General features: G+C 36.4%; 1 protein-coding gene across 1 annotated transcript in view; it reads left to right on the forward strand.

The window, feature by feature from the left end:
- Positions 1-15,831, forward strand: part of RNF138 (ring finger protein 138) — a 40,189-nt gene that overhangs the window by 9,951 nt on the left and 14,407 nt on the right. Inside the window, exons 3-4 of the mRNA XM_059893906.1 lie at positions 9,913-10,078; positions 11,849-11,964. Of these exons, the coding sequence (XP_059749889.1) occupies positions 9,913-10,078; positions 11,849-11,964 (282 nt within the window). The remainder of the gene's footprint in view (positions 1-9,912; positions 10,079-11,848; positions 11,965-15,831) is intronic.

Genomic DNA, 15,831 nt, shown 5'->3' on the forward strand with positions numbered 1-15,831 from the left:
CATATGAATATATGGATAAGTTAAACTATGAATATGCATGAATATCCATATGACTATATGGATAAGTTAAACTATTTATTTTGAGACCATTGTAGATTCACATGTAGTTGTAAAATAATACAGAAATTGTGTACCCTGGCCCAATTTCCTCTGATGGTAATGTTTTGTAAATAAAACCAGGATATCTTCCTTCTTAATAGAGTAAAGATAAAGAACATTTCCATCACCACAAAGATCCTTCACAGAGCTCATTTATAGGCACACCCGCTTTCCTCTTGATCCCACCCTGTGCCTCCTTAACCCTTGGCAAGCACTAATGTTCACATGTTCTGTATTTCTTTTTTAATTTTAATTTAGTTTTATTTATTTTTTATTTTTGGCTGCGTTGGGTCTTCGTTGTGGCACGCAGGATCTTCGTTGCGGCACGCAGGATCTCTCATTGCGGCATGTGGGTTTTCTCTCTTGTGGGGCGTGGGCTCTGTAGTTTGCGACACGAAGGCTCTCTAGTTGAGGTGCGTGGGCTCAGTAGTTGTGTCGCACGGGCTTAGTTGCCCCACAGCAAGTGGGATCTTAGTTCCCCGACCAGGGATCAAACCTGTGTCCCCTGCATTGAAAGGCGGTTGGATTTGTTACCACTGGACTGCCGAAGAAGTCCCATGTTCTCTATTTCCATAATTTTGACATTTCAAGAATCTTAAATATTGCACAATTGTGTAAATAACAGTAAAAAACCCGCTGAAATGTACACTTTAAACGGGTGAATGGGGTATGGTATGTGACTTATATCTCAGTAGAGCTGTTAGCAAAAAAAGAATGTTAAGTAATGTTATATAAATGGAATCAAATGGAATTTCTTTTTTCACTCAGCATAATTCTCTGGAGATTCAGGTTGTTGTGTGTTATCATTAGTTCCTTTTATTGGTGAATATGCATCCATACGTGGTATGGATGTACCACATTTTGGTTAAACATTCATTCACTGAAGGAAATCTGGAATAGCCAGTTTTTGACTATTACAGATAGAGCTGCTATAAATATTCATGTACAGGTTTTTGTGTGAACGTAAGTCTTCATTCCTCTAGGATAAATGCCCAAGAATGCAATTATTGGGTCATATGGTGGTTGCATGTTTTGTCTTTTAAGAAAATGCCAAGCTATTTTCCACAGTATCTATACCATTTTGTATTCCCACCAGCAGTGTATGAGTGATCCAGTTTCTTTGCATCCTCGCCAGTGTTTCATGTTGTCACTGTTTTATTTTTTTTTATTTTTTTTTATAAATTTATTTATTTATTTTTGGCTGCTTTGGGTTTTCATTGCTGTGCGTGGGCTTTCCCTAGTTGCGGCGAGTGGGAGCTACTTTTCGTTGGGGTGCATGGGGTTCTCATTGCTGTGGCTTCTCTTGTTGTGGAGCATGGGCTCTAGGCACATGGGCTTCAGTAATTGTGACATGTGGGCTCAGTAGTTGTGGCTCACGGGCTCTAGAGCACAGGCTCAGTAGTTGTGGCACACGGGCTTAGTTGCTCCACAGCGTGTGGGATCTTCCCAGACCAGGACTCCAACCCATGTCTCCTGCATTGGCAGGCAGATTCTTTTTTTTTTTGGCAGGCAGATTCTTAACTACTGCGTCACCAGGGAAGTCCCTGTCATTGTTTTAAATTTTAAGCCATTTCAATATGTGTAGTGATACCTCCTGATTTTAATTTGTATTTTACTAATGGCTAATGATGTTGAACATCTTTTCATGTGCATGTTTACTACCTGTATATCTTAGGTTAAAATCATGTCTCTTCAGTGTCTTTTGCCTATGTTTTAATTGGGTCATTTGTTTTCTAACTTTTGAGCTTTGAGACTTCTTTATGTATTCCAGATACTACTCCTTTGTTAGATATATGATTTACAAATATTTTTTTCCAGTCTTTGGATTGTCTTTTTATCTACTTAACAGTCTTTTACCCAGCATACATTTTAAATTTTTATGAAGTCCACTTTGTCAGTTTTTCCTTTTATGGAATGTGTTTTTAACATTAAGTCTAAGAACTCTGTGTAGCTCTGTATTGTGAATATTTTCTATTTTTTTCTCAAAGTTTTATAGTTTAATGTTTCACATTTAACTCTGCATATTGGTTTCCTAGGGCCACTGTAACATTACCACAAACTTGGTGGCTTAAAACAACATAAATTAATTTTTTCACAGTTATAGAGGCTAGAAGTTTGAAATCAGTTTCAGTGGGCCAAAATCAAGGTGTTGGCAGGGCCTCGAGGAGCTGGGGGCACATCACTCCAGTCTTTGCCTCCATCTCAATATGGCTTCTCCTGTGTGTTTGTGTCAGATCTCCCTTTGCCTCTCTTATAAAGACACTTGTGACATTTAGGACCCACCTGGATAATCCCAGCTAATTTCCTCATCCCCAAATCTTTAACAATAATCAGATCTGTTACAGTATAAGATGATATTAACTTGTTCTGGGAATTAGGAAGTGAATGTATCTTTGGATGGCCATTACCCAGTTTACTATAGTCTATGATCTGTTTTGAGTTAATTTTTATATAAAGGGGCAGACTTCAATGGGGTTCATCTTTTTTGCCTATGGATTTCCAGTTGCTTCAGCATCATTTATTAAAAAGTCTATCCTTCCTCCATTAAATTGCTTTTGCACCTTTGTAAATCATTTTTGCTTTCTAAGATATATTTTTGCCAGTCTTCAAGAAGTAGTTTTAGTATCTATTTAAAGGATAGCTGTGCTTAGTTGCTAAGATTTGACTTAGGATTTTTTTTTTCTTTTTTTGACCGCGCCACATGGTTTGCGGGATCTCTCAGTTCCCTGACCAGGGGTTTAATGCAGGCCACAGTAGTCAAAGCCTGGAATCCTAACCACTAGGCCACCAGGGAACTCCCTCAAATTTCCTTATACCTGTTATCACTCCTTGCATCGTCCTCTGCCCCATAATTCCCCGGTATGTATATCGCTATTGATTTCTTTGGTATCCTTTCAGACATTTTATGTATACATACGCAGATATGATACTGCTTACAGTATTTGCTTACAGTATTGCTTACAGTATTGCTTAGGGAATATAAAACATAAATAAAGCTAAAATATTCTTTAACAGTTATTGTAATGAGTAGTGTGTATTTTTTTCAGGCTAAGTTAAAACTTTTAAACGTGAATGCATCTGTAACCTATATAGAGTATTCTTTTGGATGTGTACATTTGAGTGTTGTGCCCAACCCTGTTTTTCCCATGAGCTCTGTGGTTTTTATTGGATGATTTTGCATAGTGCAGTGACTTCTAGGAATGTGTGTGACACTTTACAGCAGAACTGAGTCTTTCAGAGAGCTTTTCTGAGTCCTTATATTTCTCTGTCAGCTAAAAGAAAGCTGGTATAGAAATATTAATATCAGACCATTTAATTCAGATAGCATTACAAGAAAGAAAGTCATTTCATGTGGATAAAAGGAATAATCATGAACTTTTTTGCAGCTACCAGCATAACTTTAGATGAAAACTGACAGAATTGTTGGGAGGAATTGACCCACAGTTTTTGTCCTTTCAGAAGGAACTAATTTTCACTGAAAATCACATAATGAAGAACACCTTCAAAATAGGAAGAGAATTTGGATGTTGAAAGCATATGATCATTTCAATAGATGCTAAAAGCATTTAATAGAGTTGAGCATTTCATTATAAAACGAAATTAGGAATAGGATGGAACTTACTTTTATTCTAATTAAGGGTAGCGTCCCTAAAATCTATAGTAAATGTACTGAATAGTAGACCCTATGTGCTTTTCTAGTCAAGAACTAGACAAGGATATTTGTATCCCCCCTACCATTTAACATTGTATTTCAGGCTTTAGGCAATTCAATGAGAAAAGAAGAAATAAGATATACAAAGATGGAAAAAGAAGAGATAAAATTGTCATAATTTGTAGGTGATAAAACTACATCTAAAACCTAAGAGAAACAACTAAATGATTAGAACTAATAAGAATGTACAGAGAGGTTTCTGGACATAAGAACAACAGACAAAAATCAGTAACTTTTTTTTATACCAACAGTAATCATATAAAAAATTAATAGAAAAAATCCTATTTATAATGCAACAAAAACTATAAATAGTTTATAAATAATTAGACTATTTATTATAGTCTAGTAAAAATGTCAAGACTTCTGTAGGGAAAGTTGAAAAACTACTGAAAAGCATAAGAAATCTGAATAGGTGGAGAGACATGACATGTTTATGGGTAGCACCATTCAATAAAATTAAGATGCCAGTTCTCCCTCAGATGATTCTAAAAAAGCTAATGCAATTCCAATAAAGTCTCAACATTATTGTTTTGGTAGAACTTGAAAAACTGATGAAAAAGTCGTAATGATGTGTTAATGACCGTGAATAACTGAGAAAATTTGGAAAAAGTAGAACATAGAGATAGAACCAACCCTGCTAGTTACCATGACATAGTATTATGAAGTTATAGTAATTAAAATGGTATGGTATTAATTCAGCAGTAGATAAATGATCAGTAGGACATATACTAGAGAGCCCAGAAATAGTTCCATACATGTATTAGAACTTTGATAGATATGACATGGCAAATCAATGGGGAGAAGATGGCTTATCCAGTAGAATGGTATTTGGATAATGGCTTTGCATATGAAATCTCTATTGTTCACTATACATAAAGGTATTTTTTAGGTGAATTAAAAACTTAAATGTGATGAGCAAAACTTAAACTTCTTAGAAGGCAATGTAGGGAAATATCCCTGATCTTGAGAAGGGAAAGGCTTAAGACTATGTGCACAAACCGTAATTTTAGGAAAAGGTGATGAATTTAGACTATATTAAAAATTAAAAATTTTCCATATCAAAAGACCACAAACAAGGTTAGAGACAAGTGATAACAGACTCAACAGTGATAACATTCTGTTGTTATACAAGATTATATCAGAACGGATTGGTTTATACGTGTTTTTTTCCCCTGCACGTTGATGTTTTGAGCCATTAGCAAATGGTTACATTAGCTGAAGAGAAGTACACTAAAACTCAGTTGAATATAACAAGCCACAGAATTGTACACTACTGTATGAAATGCACAACCTACATTTTTTCCTTGGTTCGGTTTGGCCGTGAGAGCTCTCTGGAATTTATCAGCTTTAATCACTCCTTTCTAACCCCTCACCTCTTTTTTTTAAGCTTTAGAGTAAAGTGTTTATTAAGAACTTAAATGTCTTTTAAAATGTGTTAGTATTTTTATTAGGATTGTTTGGGTTTTTGTTAGTCCTCTGGTCACAGTGTTCTACGGGTAGTTAGTCTACCCCAACCATTTTTTCCCCACAAGCCCTGTAAGTTTTAGTGTGCGGTTTTGCAGAATGTGTCGTTTCTCAGTATTTTATTTATTGCATTATCAGAAATGCCTAGGGTTCAAAAAGCAAATAGTTTAGTATCCAGAAGATGAAATTCTAGGTTATAAGTCACTTTCCCTCAGAACTTTGAACACATCATTCTGTTGTTTTGTCATCTGTTTGTTATTGCTGATGAGTTTGATGCTAATCTGATTCTCTTTCCTTAGTACGCGATCTGTTTTTTATTCCCTCTCTGGAAGCTATTAGAAGTTGAAAAAAATAATTATTTAAGATTTTCTAGTGATCCGGATGAAGATCTTTCAGAAATTCATTGTACTGGTCATTTGGTTGTCTCTTATTTTGCAGATGTATTTTTTTAGCTCTGGAAATTTTCTAGCAATTTTTTTTTTTTTTGGTTTGTTTTTAAGCCCAGTTAGAAGATTAATTTAGCTATTTTTATAACAGTTTAAACATATTTACCCTTGTTTTTACTCCTAATTGAAAAAATTTAAGTGTAGTATTCATAACAGAAAAGTGCCCCATCATAAAAGTCAGCTCAGTGAATTTTTTTCAAACTGAGCACACCTGTGTGTTCAACACCCATATCAAGCAACAGAACTCCAGAACTCCATTACCAGCATTTCAGAAACTCCTCACTTCTCCGAGGAGTGTATCCCACTTCTTCCAGGACACCACTATTTTGACTTTTAACAGTATAGTTTTACCTACTCTTTGATCTTTATAAAAATAGAATCATGCAGCTTGTAGTCTTTTGCATTTGGCTTCCAAAGCTCAACATTATACATCCAAATTCATTCTTATTACGGTATACTATAGTTTTAATTTTGTGGATATGCTGTAATTGTTTATGCATTTTTCTGTTGATGGACATTTGTATGGTTTTCAGCTTTTGGCTATTACAAATAGTGTGGCAATGAACTTTATGGGAAATTTCTTATGATGAGGTATGCAAGTCAGTTGGGTATACTTTGGAGTGGGATTACTGGGCTATATTAGCTACTGCCAAATGGTTGTATTAATTTTCAAAATGGTTGTATCAGTTTACACTTTTATAGCATTGAATGCAAGTTTAGGTTGGTTTCACATCCTCCTCAACACTTGGTATTTTCCACCTTTTTCATTTTGGTCATTCTGATAGGTATGTAGTGTTATCATATACTATTTTAGGTATTGAATAAGTGGGCTTTGAAATTTTGGTTTATCCACTCCCCCTAAATACAGCTTATGTTTGTACACCCAGGTTTCAAAAAATCTTTTAACATTTTCTGTTTATATTTTACTTGTAATTGTTAAATTAGCCAGCATTTTGACTAATTTACCTGCTAATAGTTACTAACCTGCTTCATTTCGTTCACTCAAGCTCCATCAATTTTATGCATGGTTATCTCTGTATAATGAATTTTGTTGGTGTGAACTTTGTTGACAGTTTCAATTTTTATTTAAAGAGGAAGGTTTAGCTTAATGGTTTGGTGATAGTTTTACCTTTATCTCTTTAATTACTGTTTTCTCTTTGGTAGTTTATTAGACCTGGCTTCTATAACATTACTTACTCTTGGTTCTTCTGTTTCTTTGAACCTTCCTTTAATGTTTATATCTCTCTAGATTGTTTCTTTAGTGTTCTTTTTTTTTTAAATTTTTTAAAAATTTATTTTATTTATTTTTGGCTGTGTTGGGTCTTCATTGCTGCGCGTGGGCTTTCCTTGAGTTGTGGTGAGCGGGGGCTACTCTTCGTTGCGGTGCGCAGGCTTCTCATTGCAGTGGCTTCTCTTGTGGAGCACGGGCTCTAGGCGTGCGGACTTCAGTATTTGTGGCACGTGGGCTTAGTAGTTGTGGCTCGAGGGCTCTAGAGCACAGGCTCAGTAGTTGTGGCACGTGGGCTTAGTTGCTCCGCGGCCTGTGGGATCTTCCCGGACCAGGGCACAAACCCGTGTCCCCTGCACTGGCAGGCGGATTCTTAACCACTGTGCCACCAGGGAAGCCCTTTAGTGTTCTTTCTTACCTTATCTGCTCTCCATATTCTTCCGCCCAATTTTCAGATCCATTTTTCCACTTGTTTACTGGATAACACGCATTGAGCTGTTTGTAGGTACTTTATTTTTTTAATACATTTATTGATTGATTGATTGATGGCTGTGTTGGGTCTTCGTTGCTGCGCTTGGGCTTTCCCTAGTTGTGGCGAGTGGGGGCCACTCCTTGTTGCGGTGCGCGGGCTTCTCATTGTGGCCCCTTGCGGAGCACAGGCTCTAGGCGCACAGGCTTCAGTAGTTGTGGCACATGGGCCTAGCTGCTCCTCGGCATGTGGGATCCTCCCGGACCAGGGCTCGAACCTGTGTCCCCTGCATTGGCAGGCGGATTCTTTTTTTTTTTTTTTTTAAAGAAATTCACGTTCTTTTTAAAATTTATTTATTTATTTATTTATTTTATGACTGTGTTCAGTCTTCGTTTCTGTGTGAGGGCTTTCTCTAGTTGCGGCAAGTGGGGACCACTCTTCATCGCGGTGCGCAGGCCTCTCACCATCGCGGCTTCTCTTGTTGCGGAGCATAGGCTCCAGACGCGCAGGCTCAGTAATTGTGGCTCACGGGCCCAGTTGCTCCGTGGCATGTGGGATCTTCCCAGACCAGGGCTCGAACCCGTGTCCCCTGCATTGGCAGGCAGATTCTCAACCACTGCGCCACCAGGGAAGCCCGGCAGGCGGATTCTTAACCACTCTGCCACCAGGGAAGCCCTGTAGGTACTTTAAACTTGGGTTTTTCTGTCAAACCAACTCTTCCAATATTTCTCAATTTGGTTAATACAGTCACCTTTTACTCAGTCTTCTAAATTAGAAATGCTTTTCTTTGTCATTCTCTCACAAGTAATTGTCAAAAAATTATATTCTATTTTTTAACCTAGGATGTCCCCTTCATACACAATCATAGACATTGAGAACTATGTCTCTAAAATAGAGATCCTCTGTCCCTCCTTCCTACTCCTGCCTTAATGTAGACCGTATCATGATCTAGACTATTGTTCCAGTTAGTCTTGTGGGGTTTTTTGTCTGACTCTCCCTTTCATTTTATTTTCCTTTTCACAGTCCCTCTGAGGAAAGAATGCAAACACTGAGTGAAACAAAGAAGTTAAATTAAAAATGTATTACTCAAAATTTAGAAAACATATAAACAGAATTTCAGTTTTTAATTTAAACAATTAAACTTAAAAATGATGGTTTTTGTAACTTTGTGGTATTTATACTTGTGAAGTTATTAAAGCTCAAAATGACATTCAGAGTTTTGGGACACCCTCGCTAAGGATTTTGTTAAGTATTGACAAATTGTTATTCAGAAATGTAGAGCACTCATTTCTTTATGTCTCCTTTAACACTGGATATTATTATTATTTTTTAAAACTAGTTTTTTGACAACTGAAAAAAAGTTTCTGTCTTGTTTACTTTGCATTTCTTTGACTCCTGGTTATGATGAATATTTTCCATGTTTTAAAGTATTGGTGAGCACTTCTAATGCTACCTTAGTGATATTAGCTACTATTTATCAAACACTTTCCTGACTCAAAAATAACTGTAATGAACATTTTATTACATTACCTATCTTAATCCTCTGAACAACCCTATCAAGTGTAGATGCTTATTGTATGTGTGAGGAAACTGATTTTAAAGAAGAGTGACTTGTTCAGTGCTACGTGGTTAGTAAATTCAGTGTGATCTGTTATCACACTATTACCTCACAACTTTTTTGTTAGTATAGATGTGGAAGATTAGTATATTTGTATTTATAGGGGGTTGAATTAAATGTATAATTATTCTAGAGCCGAGGTACAGATGGCTGTGATTTTTAATCTGGTTTTTCTAAAAGCAAGATGATCAAGTTTCATATTTGTTTGGGTTCGGGGAGAAGATTTTGGTGAGTTTGGTTGCAATAAGAATGTCGATGATAGATATTTAGAGCTGGAAGGATTCTTAAGTATTTCTCAAATTATGTTCCATTGCACACTGTTGTGGGAATTTTCATATATCCCGATCACAGAAGTTTGGGCAACACTTGGTTTCCTTAGCAGAGAAACCTTAATAACTTTGAATAATTCTTGAATTTCTGAAATCAGTTTCTGTAGGAGGCCTATTCATATCTTGTAAAACAACATCTTGAAGTACATCAGTTTGAGACAAAGCTGATGTGTGGTCCATTCTCTCATTTTGTAAGGGGAGGAAATGGAGATCCATTGTGGTTAAGTGTGTTGCCTGAAAATCACACAGCTGCTAAATAAACAACACAGGATAGGATCCAGTCATTCCTTTTGTACATGCTTCCCTTGATAATGTTATATAATATTTATTTTTCCTGTATTATGTTAAAAGTAGTTTCTTTTGTATTCCCATTTAGTCCAGACATTAATCTTACACTGAGAAATTCATGTACAGTTTTTTTAAATTCTAGATTTATGTACATACAAATAGCCTAGCATGATTATATACCCATAACTGCTGTGTTTAATCATTGAAATATAAAGAGTACTTTTTTCTGTAGTTAATGTGTCACAAATGTTTGGTTTAGTTTCTGTAGAAAATGTTTCCTGACTGCAATGAGAGAAAGCGGAATACATTGTCCCCTGTGTCGTGGAAATGTGACTAGAAGAGAGAGAGCATGTCCTGAACGGGCCTTAGACCTTGAAAATATCATGAGGAGGTTTTCTGGTAGCTGCAGATGCTGTGCAAAACAGGTAGAGTAAATGTGACATAGTTCTTTGGAAGTCAAGTTTCTACTCTGAAATTTCTGTTTGACTTGTCTTGGTGGGTACTGTTTTGAAGAGAAATTATTTAGGTTGGGAATTGGGTAGAAAAGGCCAGAAAAGCTGTGGCTATAGATCTTACTAGATTATAAACTTACTGAGAACAGAGACCGAAAGATAGATACAGTCTCTGAATTTGCCATAATTTTTAGCGTGGCATTTTTTTCAAAATAATCACTCATCAATTACCTGCTAAATGAACTGAATGAACAAACTGGCATTTAACTCATTGAAGCCCCATTCTGGTACAGACTCAGCCCTTGAATAGTTTTTCTGGTGGTAGTATCATTATTGCAACTTTGCAGGTAGAAATGGGCCAAATGGATTTATGTAGTCAAGGGGGAGCTCTCTAGCTGCCCGCCGTACTTGTATGTTTATGTATTTATCTTAAGAAATCACAAAATACTTGGCAGAAGACTTTGCTTTTTAAGGAACAGGTGGGAAAAATCAGGTATTGGCAAATAACTGGCATTAATTCTCCAATCTGGATTTTATTCTACCGTTTGGAGAGGGAATGAAATGGTGAGAGGTGGTTAGGCTTTGAGTATATTCGTTTATTATGGATTTATCACAGCCACTTTTTCAAACAGCTAATAAAGTCAGTGAGCAAAAAAACCTGTTGCTGTTTCATGCATTCACACAAGACATATCTGCTTTTCCATCTCTTTGAGGGAGGTGTTAACTGACAGGGCAATGAAGTGAAGCTGGAAAATACACTTGAGAGATTTCTGGCTCTGCTCCCCAGAGAGAAACTGAAAAATGTTCCAAGTGTTAACTTGGGAACTTAGTTTTTTAAAGCACTTTCTAACTCTGCCAAGTTGCAGTAGTTAAAGAAATAAAAAGATGCCCAGTGCTATGAGGCAACCTCTTAATACTTTTAAAATTATTTTTTGTCTATTAGTGGTATTTTTTTTTCAGGTGTAAAATTATTTGTTAATTTTTATGGTGAGTTTACGGACAGTTGGACTCATCTCCATTGTCCCTGCATCTAATGGACAGAAACTTACTGCTTATTTTCAGCTCCTACTTAAGAATTAAATCATTTACTTAAAAAAAAAAGGCCTCTAGTTTAAATGGAATATTTAGTTATCTATTTCTGCCTCGTTTTTTTCCTTCTTGTTGGCAATATCTCAAGTCTTATGAGTTCATTTTTATATTAAAAGTCACATTACATTAAAAATTTTTTTTAATTTATTTTTTATTATGGTAAAATATAACGTAAAACGTACCTTTTTTTTTTAGTTTTATTTTTTTTATAAGTGAAAGATTGTGGTAAACTTTTTTTATACAATAAATGTCCATTTGGTAAGAAAACATATGTATATGATATATATATCATATATATAATATATGTACACACACACAATCTGTACGAGGCATCAAATGAACAATTAGAGTGCAGTATTATGAATGGTAAGGTAGAAAACGTACCATTTTTAAGTGTATAATACAGTGGTATTAAGTACATTCATAACATTGTATAACAATCACCACTATCTATTTCCAGAATTTTTTCATCATCCCAAACAGAAACCCTGTACCTGTTAAATTGTAACTTGCTGTTCCCACCCCACACCGGCCCGACCCCTCTAGTGACCTGTATTCTACTTTATCTCTGAATTCTGTTCTACCTCATGTAAATGGAATCATGTTATATTTGTTCTTTTGAAAGTCACATTACATTTAATCAATAATTTACAGATTAAATTCTATCGCATGAGACATCATTACAAATCTTGTAAGAAGTACCAAGATGAATATGGTGTTTCTTCTGTCATTCCAAACTTTCAGATCTCTCAAGATTCAGTAGGGAACAGGTAAGCAATATTTATTCTTATAGTTTTTATTTTTATAGTTAAAATGGAAATTTTTCAGAGACTATATAAAGTGTTTTCTGTTTTGTTTGTGTTTGTTTTTGTGTGTGTGTGGGTGTTTGTGTTTTTAAAGTAAATTGCCTTTGTCCTCATAAGTTTGTTTGACGCATGTAAAATGACATCTGGGAGATTGACTTTATGCTAGACTTAAGCTTATGTGAAAATCATTCTAAGAAACTTCACATGTCTGAATAAAAAGTAGATCTGTGAATTGAACGTATTTTCTTTTGCAACTGAAATTACTTGAAAGCTAGAGAAAATCCCTTTCAGTAATGTATTTGCAAACTAGGATCCTTTTACTCTCTAAGAATAGAATTGTTTGAAATTTTTATTTTGATAAAATGTCATGTAAAAGTGAGATTTGGTACGATTAAATTTGTAGTTCTATTTTAGTCTCAGTTCTTTTAAAGCTAGGTTTTGGCTTGATTTGTATCTTATTGGCTCAGGTTTATGTACATTAAACATTTTTATGAAATGTATTTTATGCATAAGAATGGCCAGAATGCACATGTGTGGCTTAAAAAATAGTGACAAAACAAATACCCAGTTGCCCACTAAGTCGGGTCAAAAATTATAACATTTTTCAGGACCTTATTTTTTTTTAATAAATTTATTTTATTTATTTAATTATTTTTGGCTGTGTTGGGTCTTCGTTGCTGCATGCAGGCTTTCTCTAGTTGCGGCGAGCAGGGGCTACTCTTCGTTGCAGTGCGCAGGGTTCTCTCCCAGTGGTGGCTTCTCTCGTTGTGGAGCATGGGCTCTAGGGGCGTGGGCTTCAGTAGTTGTGGCACGCGGGCTCAGTAGTTGTGGTTCACAGGCTCTAGAGCACAGGCTCAGTAGTTGTGGCACACAGGCTTAGTTGCTCTGCAGCCTGTGGGATCTTCCCAGACCAGGGATCAAACCCATGTCCCCTGCATTGTCAGGCGGATTCTCAACCACTGTACCACCAGGGAAGCCCCTTTCAGGACCTTAGATCTCCTTGTGAGCCCATGCCCATTTGAACCCCATACTCCCAGAGGTAACCACTATCCTCTTTTTTGGGTTGTTCATTCTTTTGCTTTTCTTTATAGTATTACCACCCACGCATGTATCTCTAAACAATGAAGTGCTTAATTTTTAAAAACTCGGTAGCAAACACACACAATTGTGTAAAGAAAGGCAGTATTGACATTATAGAAAGACTCCCAGGAGGCGATATGTTAAGCAGAGTCTTTAAGATTTTATTTTAGTAACATTTCATTTCACAGGTTGCTAATTTGCAGTAATTTAACCACTCTTAGAAGCACTCATACTGTAGTAAGGCTTCTTCTCAACTCCTTAGTTGAAACTGTTGTGGTAAAGGTCTTCAGTGATTTTCTGATTGCCTGCTTTTTTAGGTTCTCGTTTTACTTGACTCAGTGTCATTGCATGAAATTGGTCACTCTTATTTTGTGATTTTTTAAAAATCCCCTTAGGTTCATCCCTTTCGGTTTTTTATTTCTGTACTTCTGCTGTTTTGAAATTACTCAACAATTTGTTATTAACCCAGTAGATTATTTTTAAGTGCAGGGATGGTGTTTATCTTGTTCAACAATGTCTCTAGTTCTTAGCAAAGTTCCTAGTATATATGATTTGGGCAGTCACTGCTTGTTAAATGACTCAGTTTTCTTCTCATGAGACATGCCTTATTCCCTCTTACCCCCCATATCTAATTGGTCATAGGTACTATTGATTTCTAATAGCAGTATTCCTCATCTGTTCTTTTCTTCTGCCCCTGTTGTCACTTCCCTAGCTCAAGTCCCCATCATCTCTCACTTGAACTGTTGCAGTATTCTTTTAGTTGGTGATCCTCCTTTAATCTGTCCTGTATACGATTGCCAAAGTGATATTTCAGAAGTGCAACTCTGACCTCTTTCTCCTTGTCCTTGTACCTTCTCTTCTGTACCTTGTCAGTGACTTTCTGTGGCCCCATAGCTGTGTTTCTCCTCCTGGGTTCCACAGGCCAGTAAGGGCTCTGTGAACTGCTTAAACTTCCAATTTTTTGTGTGTACTATGTGTGCATTTTTCTGGAGAGAGAATGTCAAGATTCTCAAGGGGTTCCATGATCTAATTCAACAACTAGCTTAATAAGACAAAATCCCTTATTCTAAAGCTCTTTCTGATCTGGCACTTACCTTTCCATTTAGCCTTTGTCTTTCTTGGCTACCCATATTGCATAATATGCCTTAGCCATGTTGAATTATTCCCACTGTATCCTTGCCATCCTTGAGAAGCAATATAACTTAGTCATTAAACATGAAGGCTTGGAGCCAGACTGCCTGGGTACCAGGCTCTGTCATTTACTATTTGTATGACTTTGGCAAGAAACTGTACCTCAGTTTTCTCATCTATTTAAAAAGGTAGTGGTGATACTATTAAACACCTCATTGGTGGGAGTCAATAAGTAGGTTAATACAAGTAAAACATATTGAATAGTACCTTACTTGGTGAATGTTCGGGGGTTTTTTGTTTCTTTTTTTTGGTTTTTATTTTTTCGGCTGTGCAGCGCAGCTTGCGGAATGGAATCTTAGTTGCCTGACCAGGGACTGAGCCCGTACCCTCGGCAGTGAAAGCATGGAGTCCTAACCGCTGGACCACCAGGGAATTTCCTAAATGTTTTTAATTATCATCATCATCACCATCACTCCCTCACCTCCATACTTTCCCCACCATTCTAACCCACACTTTGCCAGCCAGTGGACTTTTTCTTCTCTTTGAAGACTTAGACCAAGTGTTAGATACTCTGAAGTATTTCCTATTTACTTGTCTGTTTTTTTTTATCTAGTAGAATGGGCTTCCTAGTCTTATTCATGTTTATATCCTATGCAAAATTCTAGTTGCAATGGAAAAATTCAGTTTGTATGTGAATTTCTAGTAAGGAAATTGTTGAAGGAAGGAAAAGATTTTTTAAAAAATGGTAGGAAATATAAGAAGCCAGAGTGTATAGTCAGGGTCCTGGGAGGAAACAGATAATTATACTCAAATCAGATAATTTGAGGAGAATTTAGTGAAGGACTATTTTTTTATTTTTTTATTTTTTTGTGTGAAGTGACTATTTTTAAGGAGTAGAATATTGGGTGCACTATGTAAGCAGGGTATAGGAAGTCACAAGGAATAGTCATGTACTCTGGGTCTACTGAAAGCAGGGGAGGGGAGAAAGTAGACAGAATTGGAGAAAGAAGGCTATGTGGAGAGGGCAGTTGGAGAGGGATGCAACCAGTCAAGGCAGTTTTGCTGGGAAGGAGTCTGAGAAATAGGTATCCTAACCTTCCTCTTGTTTCTTCCTCCAAATCTCCTGCTGGGCTGAACCCATTTGGGAAGCAGAGAAGGGAACGTGCTAATGCAGGTTAGTTTCTCAGTACAAAGAGCATGGTGAAAAATAGAGGAGAGAAGATCTAGAGGGGCAAAAAATATACCCAGCACATAGGATTTCAGTTAGTAGCCGAATATATTGTAATACTCTGTACACTGTGCTTCACAGCTTCCAAGTAGTACAAAGAAGAAAACATCCACTATGTTATTAATAGTATCTTTGATATTGTAGACATTCACAGAAAGATAGACAAGATGAAAAGGCAGAGGGCTATGTACCAGATGAAGGAACAAGATAAAACCCCAGAAAAACAACTAAATGAAGTGGAGATAGGCAACCTTCCAGAAAAAGAATTCAGAATAATGATAGTAAAGATGATCCAGGACCTCGGAAAAAGAATGGAGGCAAATATCGAGAAGATGCAAGAAATGTTTAACAAAGATCTAGAAGAATTAAAGAACAAGCAGAGATGAACAGTA

This window comes from Balaenoptera ricei, chromosome 14, assembly GCF_028023285.1.
Source record: "Balaenoptera ricei isolate mBalRic1 chromosome 14, mBalRic1.hap2, whole genome shotgun sequence".
Lineage (NCBI taxonomy): Eukaryota > Metazoa > Chordata > Mammalia > Artiodactyla > Balaenopteridae > Balaenoptera > Balaenoptera ricei.